This window comes from Prionailurus bengalensis, chromosome D4 (genome assembly GCF_016509475.1).
Source record: "Prionailurus bengalensis isolate Pbe53 chromosome D4, Fcat_Pben_1.1_paternal_pri, whole genome shotgun sequence".
NCBI classification, from domain to species: domain Eukaryota; kingdom Metazoa; phylum Chordata; class Mammalia; order Carnivora; family Felidae; genus Prionailurus; species Prionailurus bengalensis.
Window position 1 is genome coordinate 16,568,421 of NC_057359.1, and position 14,786 is coordinate 16,583,206.

Consider the following 14,786-nt stretch of genomic DNA (forward strand, 5'->3'; position numbering starts at 1 on the left):
TCCTTGTAGCTTACTGCCCCACAGAGTATATTAGGTAGACCTCTGGTGGTCCATGGGTGATCTCTTAAGTTTCTTATGTAAATCCATAATCGTTAGTTAAGATATTTAATTAAAACAAGAGCTTCTTCACTGGCTTCTCGCTAAGAGCACTGACATTCTTCCTGTTAAGTCATGCAGCTCTGGAAGCACAGATAGAGTGGGTGCCAACCTGCCCCAAATGATCCCCAGACCTTTCCTGTGGGTGGGCACGGGCAGAGTCAATCTTCGGGAGTGTTGTGTACCATTCACATCCAGTCATCAGTACACGGTGCAGATAAGAAGAACGTTAGCAGATGGGCCCATGCCAGGAAAGGTTTTCACGATGACGGTGCCACTTGTTCCATACCCGGCCCACGGGCATCACGGAAGGCCAGTGCCCTTTCACCTTTTGTGCTGTTAGCTGATATGGTAGCTAACAGCAAGTCCATCCGACAGGCAGCGTTTCCCTTCTGCAGTTGATACACATCCATGTCATCTACAAGGCTAGACTTTCAAGAAAGGAGGAAAAGTCTTGGCAGGCAACTTGGCTGTATTTCCAGCTTCATAAAATAAACATTTACCAAGGATCAGTGTAGGGATGAAGCATTATTATGCCAAAATTCACAATTGCTAAGCGACTGACCTGAAGCATCCATCAGAAAGCAGAAAGCAAGAACGCCTGCCCCCTCCATAAGATTTCCAGGGAAGTTACCAAATTGAAAGGTACCTCATCTTCCATCTGTAAGACGTTTTTAACATCTCAGTTTGAGGCCTCTTGGCGTTCTAAATTGCCAGGTTCAAGTGCCACTAAGACTGACAGCCCTTGGCCCCTCATACATCATGTTTTAGGTTTTCTGTGAATGCTGTCTCTATACCAAAGGATCCCGAAATCATGTATTAAATTTTTTCTAGTTGGAACTCATCTCAACATTACAAGATTAGATTTAGTTTATATCTTCCCAGGGGAATATGGCAATGAGCATACACCATTTCTGTCAGCCCCTCATTGGTGACGTCAACACTCCGTACTTGATCAAGACGTTTCCCAATTTCTTCATTCTATAATTATTAGGAACTTGGAAATATTGTTGCCTCGTGTGCAAGTCCTTGAGTAACTTTTCGACTGTGGGACTTTCTTACTCTTGCCCCATTCCATTCAAGTGTTCTCACTTAATCCGCCTTCTCTTACAGGTTCTGATGACCTAGTGAATGAAGCATTTGACTTTGCAAAGAATTTGTGTTCCTTGCAGCTGACTGAGGAGGAGATTGCTTTGTTCTCATCTGCTGTTCTGATATCTCCAGGTAAGGAGGTGTGAGGCTCTGTCTTAAAAAAAAAAGAAAGTCCTATCTTTAACGTGGATTATCCCCACTAAACCTAGGTAGTCAGCAGAAATTTGAAAGAACTGTGTTTACTTTGACAAGCTTGTGATATTTATGGACCACTCAAAGGAATGTAGCCTTAAATTAATTAAAATGACCGATTTTGCCCCACAAGCAAGAGTAGGATGTGTGCTAAGGGTCACTCCAGATTCAGACAAGCGAAAGCATTTCTTAACAGATAAATGAGGACACACGGCGGCCTGAGTTACAGCTAAGTCCTATTTTGATTCTGAGAATGAAAGACATCGCAAAAAAAAAAAAAAAAAAAAAAAAAAATGCCCAGGAAGAAAAGTGAGACTTAGTAGAAATGTATTTAAATGAGAGATCCAGCATGAGGACAAAAGTAAATAAAACGTACACCTTCTCCTCTTTAAATACCTCTTGTGTTGGCTTCTCCACCTAAATTAGTGATATTAGGGGCTTTAAAAGGAGGTACGGACAACAGAGGGGAAAATGACTCCCTCTAAAGACTGGAAAAGGAAGAGTCTCTGATGTGCCAGTGGACATTCCAGAACGGGGATCTATCATTTATCTGTGGGACCCTACATGCTCAACCTCCCAGACCCGCAGTTTCCTCGCCTATAAATAGGGTTTGACTTCATTGTAATGAAGATCATTTCTACCTAGCTCTAAAATGCAATAAAATACCAAAATTTTCAGAGAAGGTAAGGGGTGACGGTTATAGGCCACACAGAATCGTAGCAATTGAAATGCTGCTTAAACGTATATGCCAGCTCGAAAATGTATAGATTGCTAATGAATACGTGGCTCCTTCAGCCAGAAGGAGAACTCAGTCTCTCAGCTGTCTGCTCGGTTAGAATTCGGTGAGGAGACGGCAGTGCCATTTACAGTTCTCTATTGGAACCCATTCCTAATAATTTTTACGGCCAAGAGCCTCATTCTTTCTATAAAATCCACCTTAGAGACGAGATTCCTTCTGATACCTTAGCATAGTTTTCAGTGGGGCTGGAAGAAATTAATCTCACCGGTGACGGTACATTGACGTGTCATTCTAGTGATATCTACCGATAACCCCAGCCTCTACCCTTCCTATCAGTGAAGCTTTATCTATTTATTTTTAAGTCTTATGAAGGTTTTTTTTAATGTGCTTCTGTTTTTTATTTAACCACATTATCAAAAATGGAAATTACCACTTGGCATGTTATCACTAACAGTTTCTTTTGTGGCTCTGTCTACAATCAAGCTGTTCCTCTAGGCCTCTTTTGGTTTTACTTTTTTTCTTTTTTTTTTTTGAACCTGACCAAGTTTCCCAGGCCTAGAAGCACAAAGATAAATGGGAGAAGTGACAAGAAAGATTTATATCTGATAGCAACCGCATGCCAAATAATTTTCCTTGCTACCACTTTCTTATTGCATTTGACTGTTTTTATGGAATATAGTTCAGCGTTAGATTCATTCTAAGCCTGTGTTTCTAAGATGAGGGAGGAGGCTTCATTCGGGTTCCTGCTTGCTCAAAGAACGTGTTGCCGAAGTTCACTGTCCTTGTTAGGTACGTTTGTAATAAGCCAGTAAATTCCTAGCAGCAAATACTTACGACATGGTGTTATTAAGCCTAAATAATCCATGAAGATAATTGCCCGAGATGTAAGGCAAGCCTGTTGTTTATAGGTCAGAACTCAGTTGGATTATAAGCCTTTTTCCAAACAGAACATAGTATAGCCATCAAATTCTGCTGGGTTTGGAAACAGGACATTTCTTACTCTACCTAGTGGAAAATCTTCCAGTCCTTGTAGCAGACCCACACTCAGAGGCTTCTGAAACTCTCAAATACCTCGTCTGCCACCCTGGCCTAGTGTCACATTCAAAAAGAGAGGAAAGACAGATAGATGTCTTGCTCTATCTCATGCCAGACCCCACCCTTCCCCCAGTTCTTACCCTAATAGCCACGCTCTGTTCAGCTCCAGATAGTTTAGGGAAGGGAGAGGGAAGGAAACTTAATTTATTCTGATTGACAATTGTCACTGAAGGCTTTTGTGCTCACTTACGTAAGGGTTTGCTTAACTCTTGGCTAGACTTGTCCTTACCCTGTCTAGGATTACAGAATTGAGTTTCTTGCCTGACCTGAACTGTGTTCAGATGGATCATTTCCAAGTTCTTTTCCATGAGTATTTGTTCATCATTTGGAGACTCTAGATGTCTCTTCATTGAAGCGCCAACCTGAGGCATTGATGTTGGGCTGAATTTTGTCACCATGGCATATAAAGCTCCTTGGAAGAAAGGAAGGGAGGAGGGAGGGGGTGGGAGGGAATGAGGAGAGGGATGTTGGAAGGAAAAAAGAAAAGAAGGTAGGATGGGAAGAAGGAAAGGAGGGATTATCTTATCCACCATTTTAAAATTCCATGTAGAAAAACAGCTTAGTTAAATTTGGGGGATTGAATTTTTGAAACTGATACATGCAGATTCTATGAATTATAGCATAGTTTAAAAAGGGAAGGGGAATTATAGTTTAAAAAGGGAAGGGGAATCCTGAATACAAAAAACAGTCCTGTGCAGATTTTCTTACTTCTATAATTCATTTTCTTCGTAAGTCACTGACTTCTACTTTGAAAGAATCTAAGGATATGTCCCCCAAAAAGAGTGAGAGATGTAAATGGTCACAGGCAATAAAAAAAAAAAAAATACTGGTGTTTATTGGAACCATTGGGTTCTAACTACTTCCATCCTCATGTCCTGTGTCAGTGTATCTGGCATTACTGTCATCAGGGTATTTCTTATAAAATATGTGCGGTTATGTAAACGGAAACTAAGCACTTATATACGTAGGTAAAAGGTTACATCCCCTCCCTTCTTACCTAATTCTTTTCCTTTGTCAGACCGAGCCTGGCTGATAGAACCAAGGAAGGTCCAGAAGCTTCAGGAAAAAATTTATTTTGCACTTCAACATGTGATTCAGAAGAATCACCTGGATGACGAGACCTTGGCAAAGGTACGTCCTCAGATCGTAGAGCTGTGGCCACTCAAAGCACTATGGCCAAAAAGGGCTAGTTATAAAGCAAAGGCATTTATCAGCAGCAACAATTTCTGGAAGTTACCAAAGGTGCATAAATGTCGAGGTGGCCATTTTAAAAGGGAGACTAGTAAATTATAATAGATTGAGAGGAGAATGCCTTTCTTAGGAAAGGATGATACTGATGGATCTGAACCCCAGGCATAGGAAGACAAGCAAAGAAACCTAGAGCGTTTTATCTGAAAAACAAAAGCATGAAGCAGGGAATCAAGCCTTCAAAATTGACATGTGATGAAGGAGGAGACTTTGTGTCACTTTAGAAGTCAGATGCGGGCCAAAGTTAAGAGCAAGTAGATATTTATTCAAAATAAGAGAACTATAAAATGATAAGAGGGGCGCCTGGGTGGCTCAGTCGGTTAAGCGGCCAACTTTGGCTCAGATCATGATCTTGTGGTTCGAGAGTTCGAGCCCCACGTCAGGCTCTGTGCTGACAGCTCAGAGCCTGGAGCCTGCTTCGGGTTCTGCATCTCCCTGTCTCTCTGCCCCTCCCCCTCTCACGCTCTGTCTCTCTCTCAAAAATAAATAAACATTAAAAATTTTTTTTTTAATGATTAAAATTGCTGACCAGAGGGGTACACCATGGTGAGGTTGTGAGCTCCCTGGCATTGGTCATAGTCGAATAGATACCGCTTGGTTTCCTCTCAGGTGTCTTGTAAGTCAGAGTCCTTCCCAGAGTAGAACACTAGACTGATTACTTGTACATTTTCCTTCAGTTCTAATCTTTTCACACAAGATATGCCCTGGGGTCCCTTCAAAATGGTGAAGAATCCCAGGGGCAAAATGCCATCAATTTCTTGGTTCAGCTTAATTAACAATAGTGATCTTTAAGAAGAGATGTTTACCGGAGTAGAATCCTCATAAGAGGAAGTATATTCTCATGATTGATACTCAGCATTATTTTAGATCATAAAGTATCTTTGATTTCTTAAGAACTGGACTTTTTTAGCCGGTAAGCAACTAGGAAATGGGGCATATTCTTGGTTAAAGATGATAAGAATCCTAGTCTATATTTATAAACATTAAAACCCTCCCACTTTGCTCTTAAAGTTCTTTATTTTTAAAAAAGGGGGAAGACTCTCTCAGAGATATTATCAGATATGACTTCACACATACAGAGGCTCCTTTAAAAAAAAAAAAACCTCTATGAATCAAATATGCTGTTTCATTATGGTGACATTTTTATTCAAATGAACACCTCATTTTACAGTGAAGAATGATAGTTATCTTTGGTAGAACTTTCTACTTTTTATGTGAGCAAGGACAAATCACCTGGTCTCTGCACCTCAGTTTTCTTTGGGTCTAAGGCAAACCTTCCACATGCTTGCAGATCTCCTGGGCAGAAAAGACGGTTATAGAAATATATGCATCTGTTTCTATAATCGCTCTGCAGAATATACCATAAATACATCTGGCCACTTAATGGAAGGGGATGTTTCCTGCATTTCGGATGTCCCAAAGACCTCCCCATATTTGCCGTCTTAAAATTAAGGCCTTGATGTGAGGATAATGAGGATTATCATTTTTTGCTTTTGTACAGATGTTTTGAGGTTTAAGATATTACAGTGCATAAATTCTCACGCTTACACCATCTTTTACCTCCTGGTGTTCTAAGGGTGGCAGTCGGAGGTATTTGCTATAGAAAGGAGACAGAAATTAAAGCATGAAAGATATTTAATGGCAACAAAAAATAAAAATAAAACACTGACTGTGGGTCACCTCCCCTCTCCACTCGCCATCTTTCAGGGGAGAAGTACACAGTTCAGTCCTATTCTTATAAAGTGTTGTAAAACTGGGGAGCAGAGAAAGAGTTAGGAGAGGATTATTTCTTGTATAAGGTTCACTGGAGCCAGATGACAAAGCATTGCTTCCACAGGTCATGTGTAGGTATAGGGGTTTGTGTGGCCCCTCCTTGTAAGCCAGCATTTTAATAGGATGCTCTGTGGAGGGACCATGAAACTAAGGAGGGACCACCAGCTAAGGTGGAGGGACCATGAAACAGAATGAGCCCTGGATTCTAGTTTATCCCAGTCCTGAACTTTGTGGCTTTGGCTGAGTCATTCTATTTGTCTAAGTCTCAGATTCCTCAGCTGTCAAGGGCTGGGGGTGGCAGGAGGGATGGGTAAGTGTCTCAGGTTCCTGACTGCTTTAACCCTGTGAGGACCCTGTGCGATCGATGTATAGGCACGCCCTCTCATCGTGCCCGCTAAAAGAAATCATTTTATTTGTCTATCCTACCACAAATTCTCATCTTTGCAGAAATTCCCCTTCTGCCTTCATAGCCGTGGAACTCTTCGGCCTCTACAGTGCCTCTATTAACAGTGCCAACCGTTCTTAATATTTGTTATTTATAGACCCCTTGGGGAGCCTGGCAAACATCATGAAACCCATCTCTAGAAAAATGTGCGCATACCCGACTGTGGTATTCAAGTCTGCGGTAGTTGGGGTACATCTGCCTTCTGGGTGATGTGCAAAGACTTTTTATAGTGCCGACCAGGTTGCCCCTGAAGGAATGTAACGGACATCAGGTGAGAGAGGCAGGGCTCGGATGCAGTCACTGGGCTTCATCCCGAAAGAACAGTCTCCACCACACTTCAGCCGTGCTCACTTCCTGAAATGAAAGTTCAAGTAGCCGTGCCTTATCCTTTCAACCAAACTTGGACCTAGGGACGGTATGAGAATTCAGGAATTCTGTATCCACTCACTAGACGATTTCAATCCCAATATAGTAATCATTTTGCTGATTTAGTTATTTATATTTAAAAAAAAAAAAACCTTTTGGAGAACTTATTTTCCTTTCCTTATCAGCATCGTGATGGTATGTAGCATATTTATAATAAACCATCAGAACCATTGCCTAGCTGAGTGACCCTGCAAAAGTGGCTTAACTTCTCTGTGCCTCAGTTTCCTCATTTGTAAAATGTGACTAAGGGTAGTGTCAAGGTCATGTGGTTATTGTGAGGACCGAGTGGTATTACGTGCAAGCAAGCTGCACGTCCATAATAGGTACGGTATGTAAGTGCTATTGTTGTAGCTGTGGACGGAAGAAATTCTGTTTCGGCAGGGACATTTTTATTGGAAGTGGTATTTTTGAGTTAATCACGAATGGATGAAAACGCAAAAAATGGAAGCTGGGGGCGCCTGGGTGGCTCAGTTGGTTAAGCACCCAGCTCTTGATTTCGGCTCAGGTCATGATCTCACAGTTTGGGGGATGGAGCCCCACGTTGGGCTCTGGGCCGACAGCACAGAGCCTACTTGGGATGCTCTCATTCTCCCTCTCTCTGCCCCTCCCCTGCTCATGCTTCCTCTCTCTGTGTGTCTCTCAAAATAAATAAACAAACATTTTTAAAAAATGCAAGTTGGAGGGCTGAGGAGATGGGGTTTGGCATTCTAAGTGATGGGGAAATGATAAGAGGTAAGAAAGTACAAGGTATGTTTGAACTCATAAGTGATGGTTAGATCTGTCTGCATCCTGGATTTGAAAAGCCAGGAAACAAGAGGACACTGGTCACTTTCGCTAAGCTCATAAAAATAAAAAATGAAAAAAAAAAACCCACAACATATATATTTTTAAGCTCCCATCTGTTCTCTGAATTTCACTTTCCCTGTCTAGGAAATGAGTAGGTTGGATTGGCTGGTCATTAAGGTCCCTTCTGTAGAATGTTCTTTGACTCCAAGAGAGAAAAACAAAGCTTGCTCCTGACATCTTCATTCATCCTCTAATACTCAGTGCAACGGACTCATTTTAAGGACTTTTTCGTAATTCTACCATTACAGCTAATAAAGAAATAGACTGCTCTCACCAGGTCTTAAAGCTTCAAAGTCTTGAAGCTACAGTGATCTAGCTCAGGATGATATTCTGGCCCCAAAGCTGCAAAGAGCACAGTGTTTTCGAAGCCCCCGGCCGGAGCTCAGCATTCCTGTCAGGCCTTCAGCCGGGGCTCCATCACCTTGTGCTTTGGGTGCCGTGGTGGCTCAGTCTGAGGTGTTTACTTCCTGGGAGAGGAGCGTGCTGGGGGAGTTCCTGTTCCTGTGGTTCTTTCTCCACTCAGCTGAGACCAGCATGACCACTGCCAGGGTGCAGTGACTATTTCAGCTGCAGACTGGTGACAATTCCATTCTCTGGCCTCTGGGCTTCCTTTATGACAAGTCACTAAATCTGCCATTTTTGTTGCTCAGACCAGAGGACAGAGGGTGAAGGAAACAAAGGAGCCAAGTTAGTTCGGGCCAGGTTGTGGCAGCACACTCATGGCCAAAGGCAGGGCTTTGATCCGGACGACTTGCTCACATCCCAGCCCTACCCTAAGTGCAGCCTCTGGGTCAGGCCATAGCTGGAGGCTTGTTTGGTAAAGTCTTCAGCCCCTACTGTTGAGTCTCCTGGATAATCAGACTCGTGAGATACTAGGCAGTATATTTACTTTGCCTAGCACTCCTGTAAAGACACGCAGCCCTCCTGAAGGTATGTTCTTGCCCCAGGCTGTACTGAGAAGTTTACAAGTAGCAAACTCCATAACAACACATATCCAATGGAAAGGCGTGGAGAGCTTGTAGGGCAAGTCGGACCCCCAAGCTCACTCATCTCGCCATAGGCAGGGACTGGAGGGAGTGCCATTTTATTTTACCACAACTTCAGCGACGACCATGCCTTCAATTCACTTCTCCAAACAGTGTTCAATTGCTCATGCCTTGTCATGCCCTATAGATGGGCCACGCCACCCTTCTGGGTGTTTTTAAACATACAGCTCTGTGCCAACGGAACTTCTAATTCTTCTAGAATATGGAGGAGTCTAGTTATTATGCTAAAGCTCAGAATGTCTCTCACTCCTCTCTTTCCTCCTATTCCTGGATGGCCAAAAAGTTCTTACCTGCCCCTGTGGCTTTCTCTCTTCCACTCTTTTTAAGCCTTTGCTGCCAGGGAAGGTGTTCCACCACAACCCTTCAATCCATAAGGTAGTCGTCTAAGTTTGCACCATGTTAATGAAAACACAGGAGAGAGCTCAGGTAAACTGTGGAAAGAGATTGTCCTGAACAAGAACAATGTTTGCACCATGTGGTGACAAATCTGTTTCCTTGAGGTTCATTTTCTCAGATCTGGAAGGCTCTAGCCTTCCCAGAGAGAACTGTGAGGGGTTGAGCTGGGAGAGGTACAAGCCAACAGATACACTAACGTCTTAAATCCCGAGGCCCTTTCTAGCATAACAGCAGCAAAACTGTACTGTCAACATAGAGAGGGAAGCCTCTCTTTCTGCTGTAACAGAACCAAGATAGTAAATAAAACCTTACAAGATGGAAGGCTTAGACAGCTCTATTTCACATGTTAACAAATTGAAATTTTACCTGAAAGGAGTCATTCCTGGTCACTCTCACATTAATGGTGTGCTTCTGATTTAGATTTAGAAAGAAAAAAAAAAAAAACAACCATGTTGATTCACAGAGTCTATGGAGCAAATCCTGAGAGATGGATGAGAACCGCACAGCGTCATTTACATTGACCTTCGTTGTTTTCTCAATGAGGTCAAAACAGACTATGTCCTGACTAATAATGGAATGTTGCTATCTAAAGTCTGCTTTCTTCTTGGAAGACACTAGGTGTTATACTAGAATTCTTAATAGGTGGCTTTAGGGATTTGGGGTCACTTTAATCTTAAAGAGCAGTCTGTCCAGCAAGTACTTGGGAGCCCCTACCTAAATGATGAGCCTCCTCATTCCTCTTTCTATTTGGCTAGGGCTTTTTTCACACTTGAAAATTCCTGTGCTTTCTGGGGCACCTGGGTGGCTCACTCGATTAAGCATCCAACTCTTGATTTCAGCTCAAGTCATGATCTCATGGTTCGTGGGATTGAGCCCCATGTTGGGCTCTGCACTGAGAGTGCGGAGCCTGCTTGGGATTCTCTCTCCCTCCCTGTCTCTGCCCCTCCCCTGCTTGTGCAGTTGCTCCGTGCATGCTCTTTCTTTCTCTCTCTCTCAGAATAAATAGACGTTAAAAAAATTCTCATGGGGGCACCTGGGTGGCTCAGTCGGTTGAGCGTCCGACTTCGGCTCAGGTCACGATCTCACGGACTGTGAGTTCGAGCCCCACATCAGGCTCTGTGCTGATGGCTCAGAGCCTGGAGCCTGTTTCCGATTCTTTGTCTCCCTCTCTCTCTGCCACTCCCCCGTTCATGCTCTGTCTCTCTCTGTCTCAAAAATAAATAAAAACATTAAGAAAAAAATTTTTTTAAAAATCCCATGCTTTTTAAAGTATAACACATGCTGAAAAGCTCTTAAATGATAAGTAGATAGCGCAGTGAATGATCACAAAGGTAACATACCCACATAACCACTTCCCTGGGTGAAACCGGGCACCCCAGAAGGCCTACTTAGGCTTCTCCGGCTTCCTCACAATGGTATTTATGCTTTAAAATAACCCATGCATAGGCAAAACTATAGAAAGAAATTCAGCACGTCGCTCAAGATTTCAAATTCTGAATCCATACTCAAGAAATACAGCTTTCTTCTGGGGTAGTTTTCCACCTCAGCATATGTTTATTAGGAGCATGTGCTCTGTGCCAGATGCAAGGGAGAAAGTGGTGATGACACATGGTGGTGTTCCTGAGCGGTTCCCCTGCAGAATTCCTGTGAAGGATCAGATTATTTTGGTCCATTTTAGCCGTCCAGAGTTTGCTGACGTGCGCCACATGTCTAACACCCAGACATCCCAGAGGTTCTCCATTAGACTAACGGTCCGTAAATGAAAAGAGAGGTCTTGATGCAACTTCCCACACGTCAAGTTGGAAGTTGGTGCATTCATTAGAAGTCTGTAATAACAAGTAATAGGAACCAACTCACACTAGCTTAAGCAAAAAGAAAAAAATAAAACAACGGAGAGAGATCTCGTGGAACCTAAGGATGAAAACTCGGCCACCATTCAGGGTGGCCCTGGAACGAGGAATCGGAAAGCCTTCCTTCTTCTCCCCCGCCCTGAATACCAGCTGAGTCTGCTTCCCTGGTCCGCGTGGTGAAATACAGCTAGCTCTCAGCTTCTTCACTTACTGGAAGTTTCTGCTACATTTAGAAAGTAAGCTGCTGGCTCTCGGTCCAATTCCAGATTTCGACCGCAGATGAATCAATGTCCACTGCCACTTTAGTTGGCCAGCTCCACATGGATGCCAAGGATAGGGTGAGGACGGGCAGGGAAGGCTTATGACCTGATGAATATTTCAAATCCGATATTCCAATTCTTTTTTTTTTTTTTAATTTTTTTTTCAACGTTTATTTATTTTGGGGACAGAGAGAGACAGAGCATGAACGGGCGAGGGGCAGAGAGAGAGGGAGACACAGAATTGGAAACAGGCTCCAGGCTCTGAGCCATCAGCCCAGAGCCCGACGCGGGGCTCGAACTCACGGACCGCAAGATCGTGACCTGGCTGAAGTCGGACACTTAACCGACTGCGCCACCCAGGCGCCCCAACCGATATTCCAATTCTAATCCACGTGTCTAGGTCTAGCTAAACATAAAGAAATAAGGAAATAGCAAAATAAAAAATATAGAAAAGCGAGTGAGCAAGTGAAATGGATATAGTTAGCCTCACTTGATGTGCCCTGTGTTTATCAGTGATTTTGAAGTTTCTTCCACTTTGGTCAAACCATCGTTGGCTTCCTGCTTCAGGTTGGAGGGCATCGCAATGGCCGGGAAGCCCGTATGAACAAAATCACTAGTTTTACCCTCTGCATGTTCCATTTTCCATATCGAATGTACTAGTTATAAAATTGTGGATTTTCTAATAAAACCACTCCCTAGAAAGAAGCATAGGATTATTGGCCCTTCTCCAACAGCTGCTTTTTCTTCTGGTCAACCCCTGTAGGTATAAGCTAAAGCTTCCTTATAGGAAATGCTTGGTCATAAGAGAAAGAGGAGGGTGAAAATGCCTTTTTCTAGACCCTCTGTCTACTCCTGCTATGGGGATTATTTAAACATGAAGACATTTCATGATGATTTGAAATTGACTACCCCCTCCATCTCCAAATGCTTCTGGATCACCTCCCCAGCTGTTTAAAAAGTTGTTGAGCCATTAACTGCTGCGGAGGCTGCTCTAAACTCCCTTTGAAATGGGGGTCCCCCAGCTGCGGTACATAATATTAATGAGCAAGTAAGTGACTGCCTGCTGCTTCCTCCACCAGGCCCTTCTGGGCTCTGACAAGTGCTGCTGCTGTGTCCACATGGCCTCCTGGCCCTTCCCGCCTCCGGAGTGATGGATGCCCCTGTCAGAACTTCTATTTCCACAGCTGACTGGAGGCTTCTAAAACAGCCTCTTCCAAGAGCACGCAGGTTAGGGTGCTCTTTGCTCAAGCAGCCCCATTGCCCTTAAGAAAAAGTTATCCTCACCATCTCGGCCCATTATACAGATGAGCAGCAGGGATAAGATCCAAATCCCATAAAAGAGGGAGGAGCTAGGACCCGAACCAGACGTTTCTTAAACCCCAGTTTGGAGCAGGAAGGAAGAGTCCATATTCATTTTCCAAAGCCGAACTCATGGCTAAATATTACCAGTGCAAATGAGCAACTACAGAAGGGTCATCCTCTTATGCATCTAATTTCTCATATCTCCCCTTCACTAAAGGAAAAAAAAAAGTTTTAAGAATTATATAGGATGCTACAGAGGGTTACTGGAGGGGTTGTGGGAGGGGGTATGGGCTAAATGGGTAAGGGGCATCAAGGAATCTACTCCTGAAATCATTGTTGCACTATGTGCTAACTAACTTGGATGTAAATTTAAAAAAATAATTAAATTAAAAAAAAGAATTCTATAGGCTTCTACTTTATACATCACAGTTTATTAGATCAGCAAGTTACTTTAATTGCTCCAAAAAAATGATCATCCATATGATGTTGCTTTTTCATTTCAACAAAAGTAAATGGCTGATTTCCCCATACATTAATACGTGACTCCATTTTCGGTGCTCAGTTAAGGGTTACGTTGGGTTCTTGCCCCCTGATCGAGCATAGCCTTGACTGTTCCTCTCTTTGAAGGAAACATTATGTGGAAACGGAAGCATAACACCTAACACGTATATGGCCACCATGTCCCAGGCACCGCTATAGACAGTTTGGATTGACCCAGGTAACCCTGACAACAATCCTCTGAGGTAGGGACCGTCTGATGGATAAGGAAGCTGAGAAGTTAACTGACTTGCCCAAGATCACACAGCTGTAAATAGCAGGTCCGCGATTCAAACCCAACAGTTGGGCTTTCTAACCCATAGCTTTTGTTTTTGTTTTTGTTTTTATCACTAGGCTAATCTTCTCTATGTTGTATTTGTGTGTCATAGGGAACTCAGGGAATCCCATTACCTGTCCCCCCAGCAAACTAATAGAGCTAAGCAAATGGAACCTCCCTTCTCTGGGAATGATGATTCTGTCTCTGCCTCCTGAGAAGGAGCTGACTTTCCATTTGGCTCCCAGGACTGTTTCAAATTCGATACAGAATTTACTTTTCAATTTTGAAAATTAGTTGTAAATTTATATGATTTGAACCTCTGTAATAGTTTTTTTTTTAAGTTTATTTATTTTGAGAGAGACAGAGACAGTGCAAGTGGGGGAGGGGCAAAGAGGGAGGGAGAGAGAGAATCCCAAGCAGGTCCCGTGCTGCCAGCAGAGCCCCACACGGGGCTCGAACTCACGAAACTGTGAGATCATGACCCGAGCCAAAACCAAGAGTCAGATGCTTAACCGACTGAGTCCCCCAGAAGCCCCTATAATAGTGTCTTTTAATGTCCATTCCATGGACCGAGTCCATCAGTATCCCAGGAGATGTTTGTTTCAAACGTGGAGTCTCAGCTCCACCCAGACTTACTGAAATAGAGTCCCTAGGGGTAGATCCCAGGAATCTGCATTTTTAGGAAGCACCCCAGTGATTCTTATGCAGAGTAAAGGTTGGCAGTCATTATAGAATCACATCTGGAAGTTTCAGGAGCTCTGCATAGCATCAGTTCAACTGCAGATGATTATAGAAAGCTTTCAAAACCTCCCTGCATTCAATAGCTATTTCAGGGAGACCGTCATGTATAAGAAGTGTTCCAAATTGTAGTCTCCGTCTGTGTGAACCAGTTGGTTGAGAGAGCTTGGATGATTTCCCAAGGGACCTTAGCTATGTGGACACTGGGATAATCTTTACCTGTGAAAATACGGAAAAGACACCATTTTCTACCCTGGAACCAAAGTGACTCTTCGATCGTGTGATTCTTATCATCTTTCTTGCTTGCCCGAAACCCTTCCGAAGCATCTTAACATAGACTTGCGGATTCTGGTCACGTCCATCTCTCCCGCTTTTCCCTTAGACCTGCTCACCCATACTGCTCAATTCTTCCAGTGCGCTAAGCACGA

At 43.3% G+C, this 14,786-nt stretch overlaps 1 protein-coding gene across 2 annotated transcripts in view; it reads left to right on the forward strand.

The window, feature by feature from the left end:
• RORB (RAR related orphan receptor B) overlaps window positions 1–14,786 on the forward strand; it is a 201,350-nt gene that overhangs the window by 177,202 nt on the left and 9,362 nt on the right. For both annotated transcript variants that reach the window (XM_043566981.1, XM_043566980.1), the window contains exons 8-9: window positions 1,210–1,320; window positions 4,233–4,345. In XM_043566981.1, the coding sequence (XP_043422916.1) occupies window positions 1,210–1,320; window positions 4,233–4,345 (224 nt within the window). The remainder of the gene's footprint in view (window positions 1–1,209; window positions 1,321–4,232; window positions 4,346–14,786) is intronic.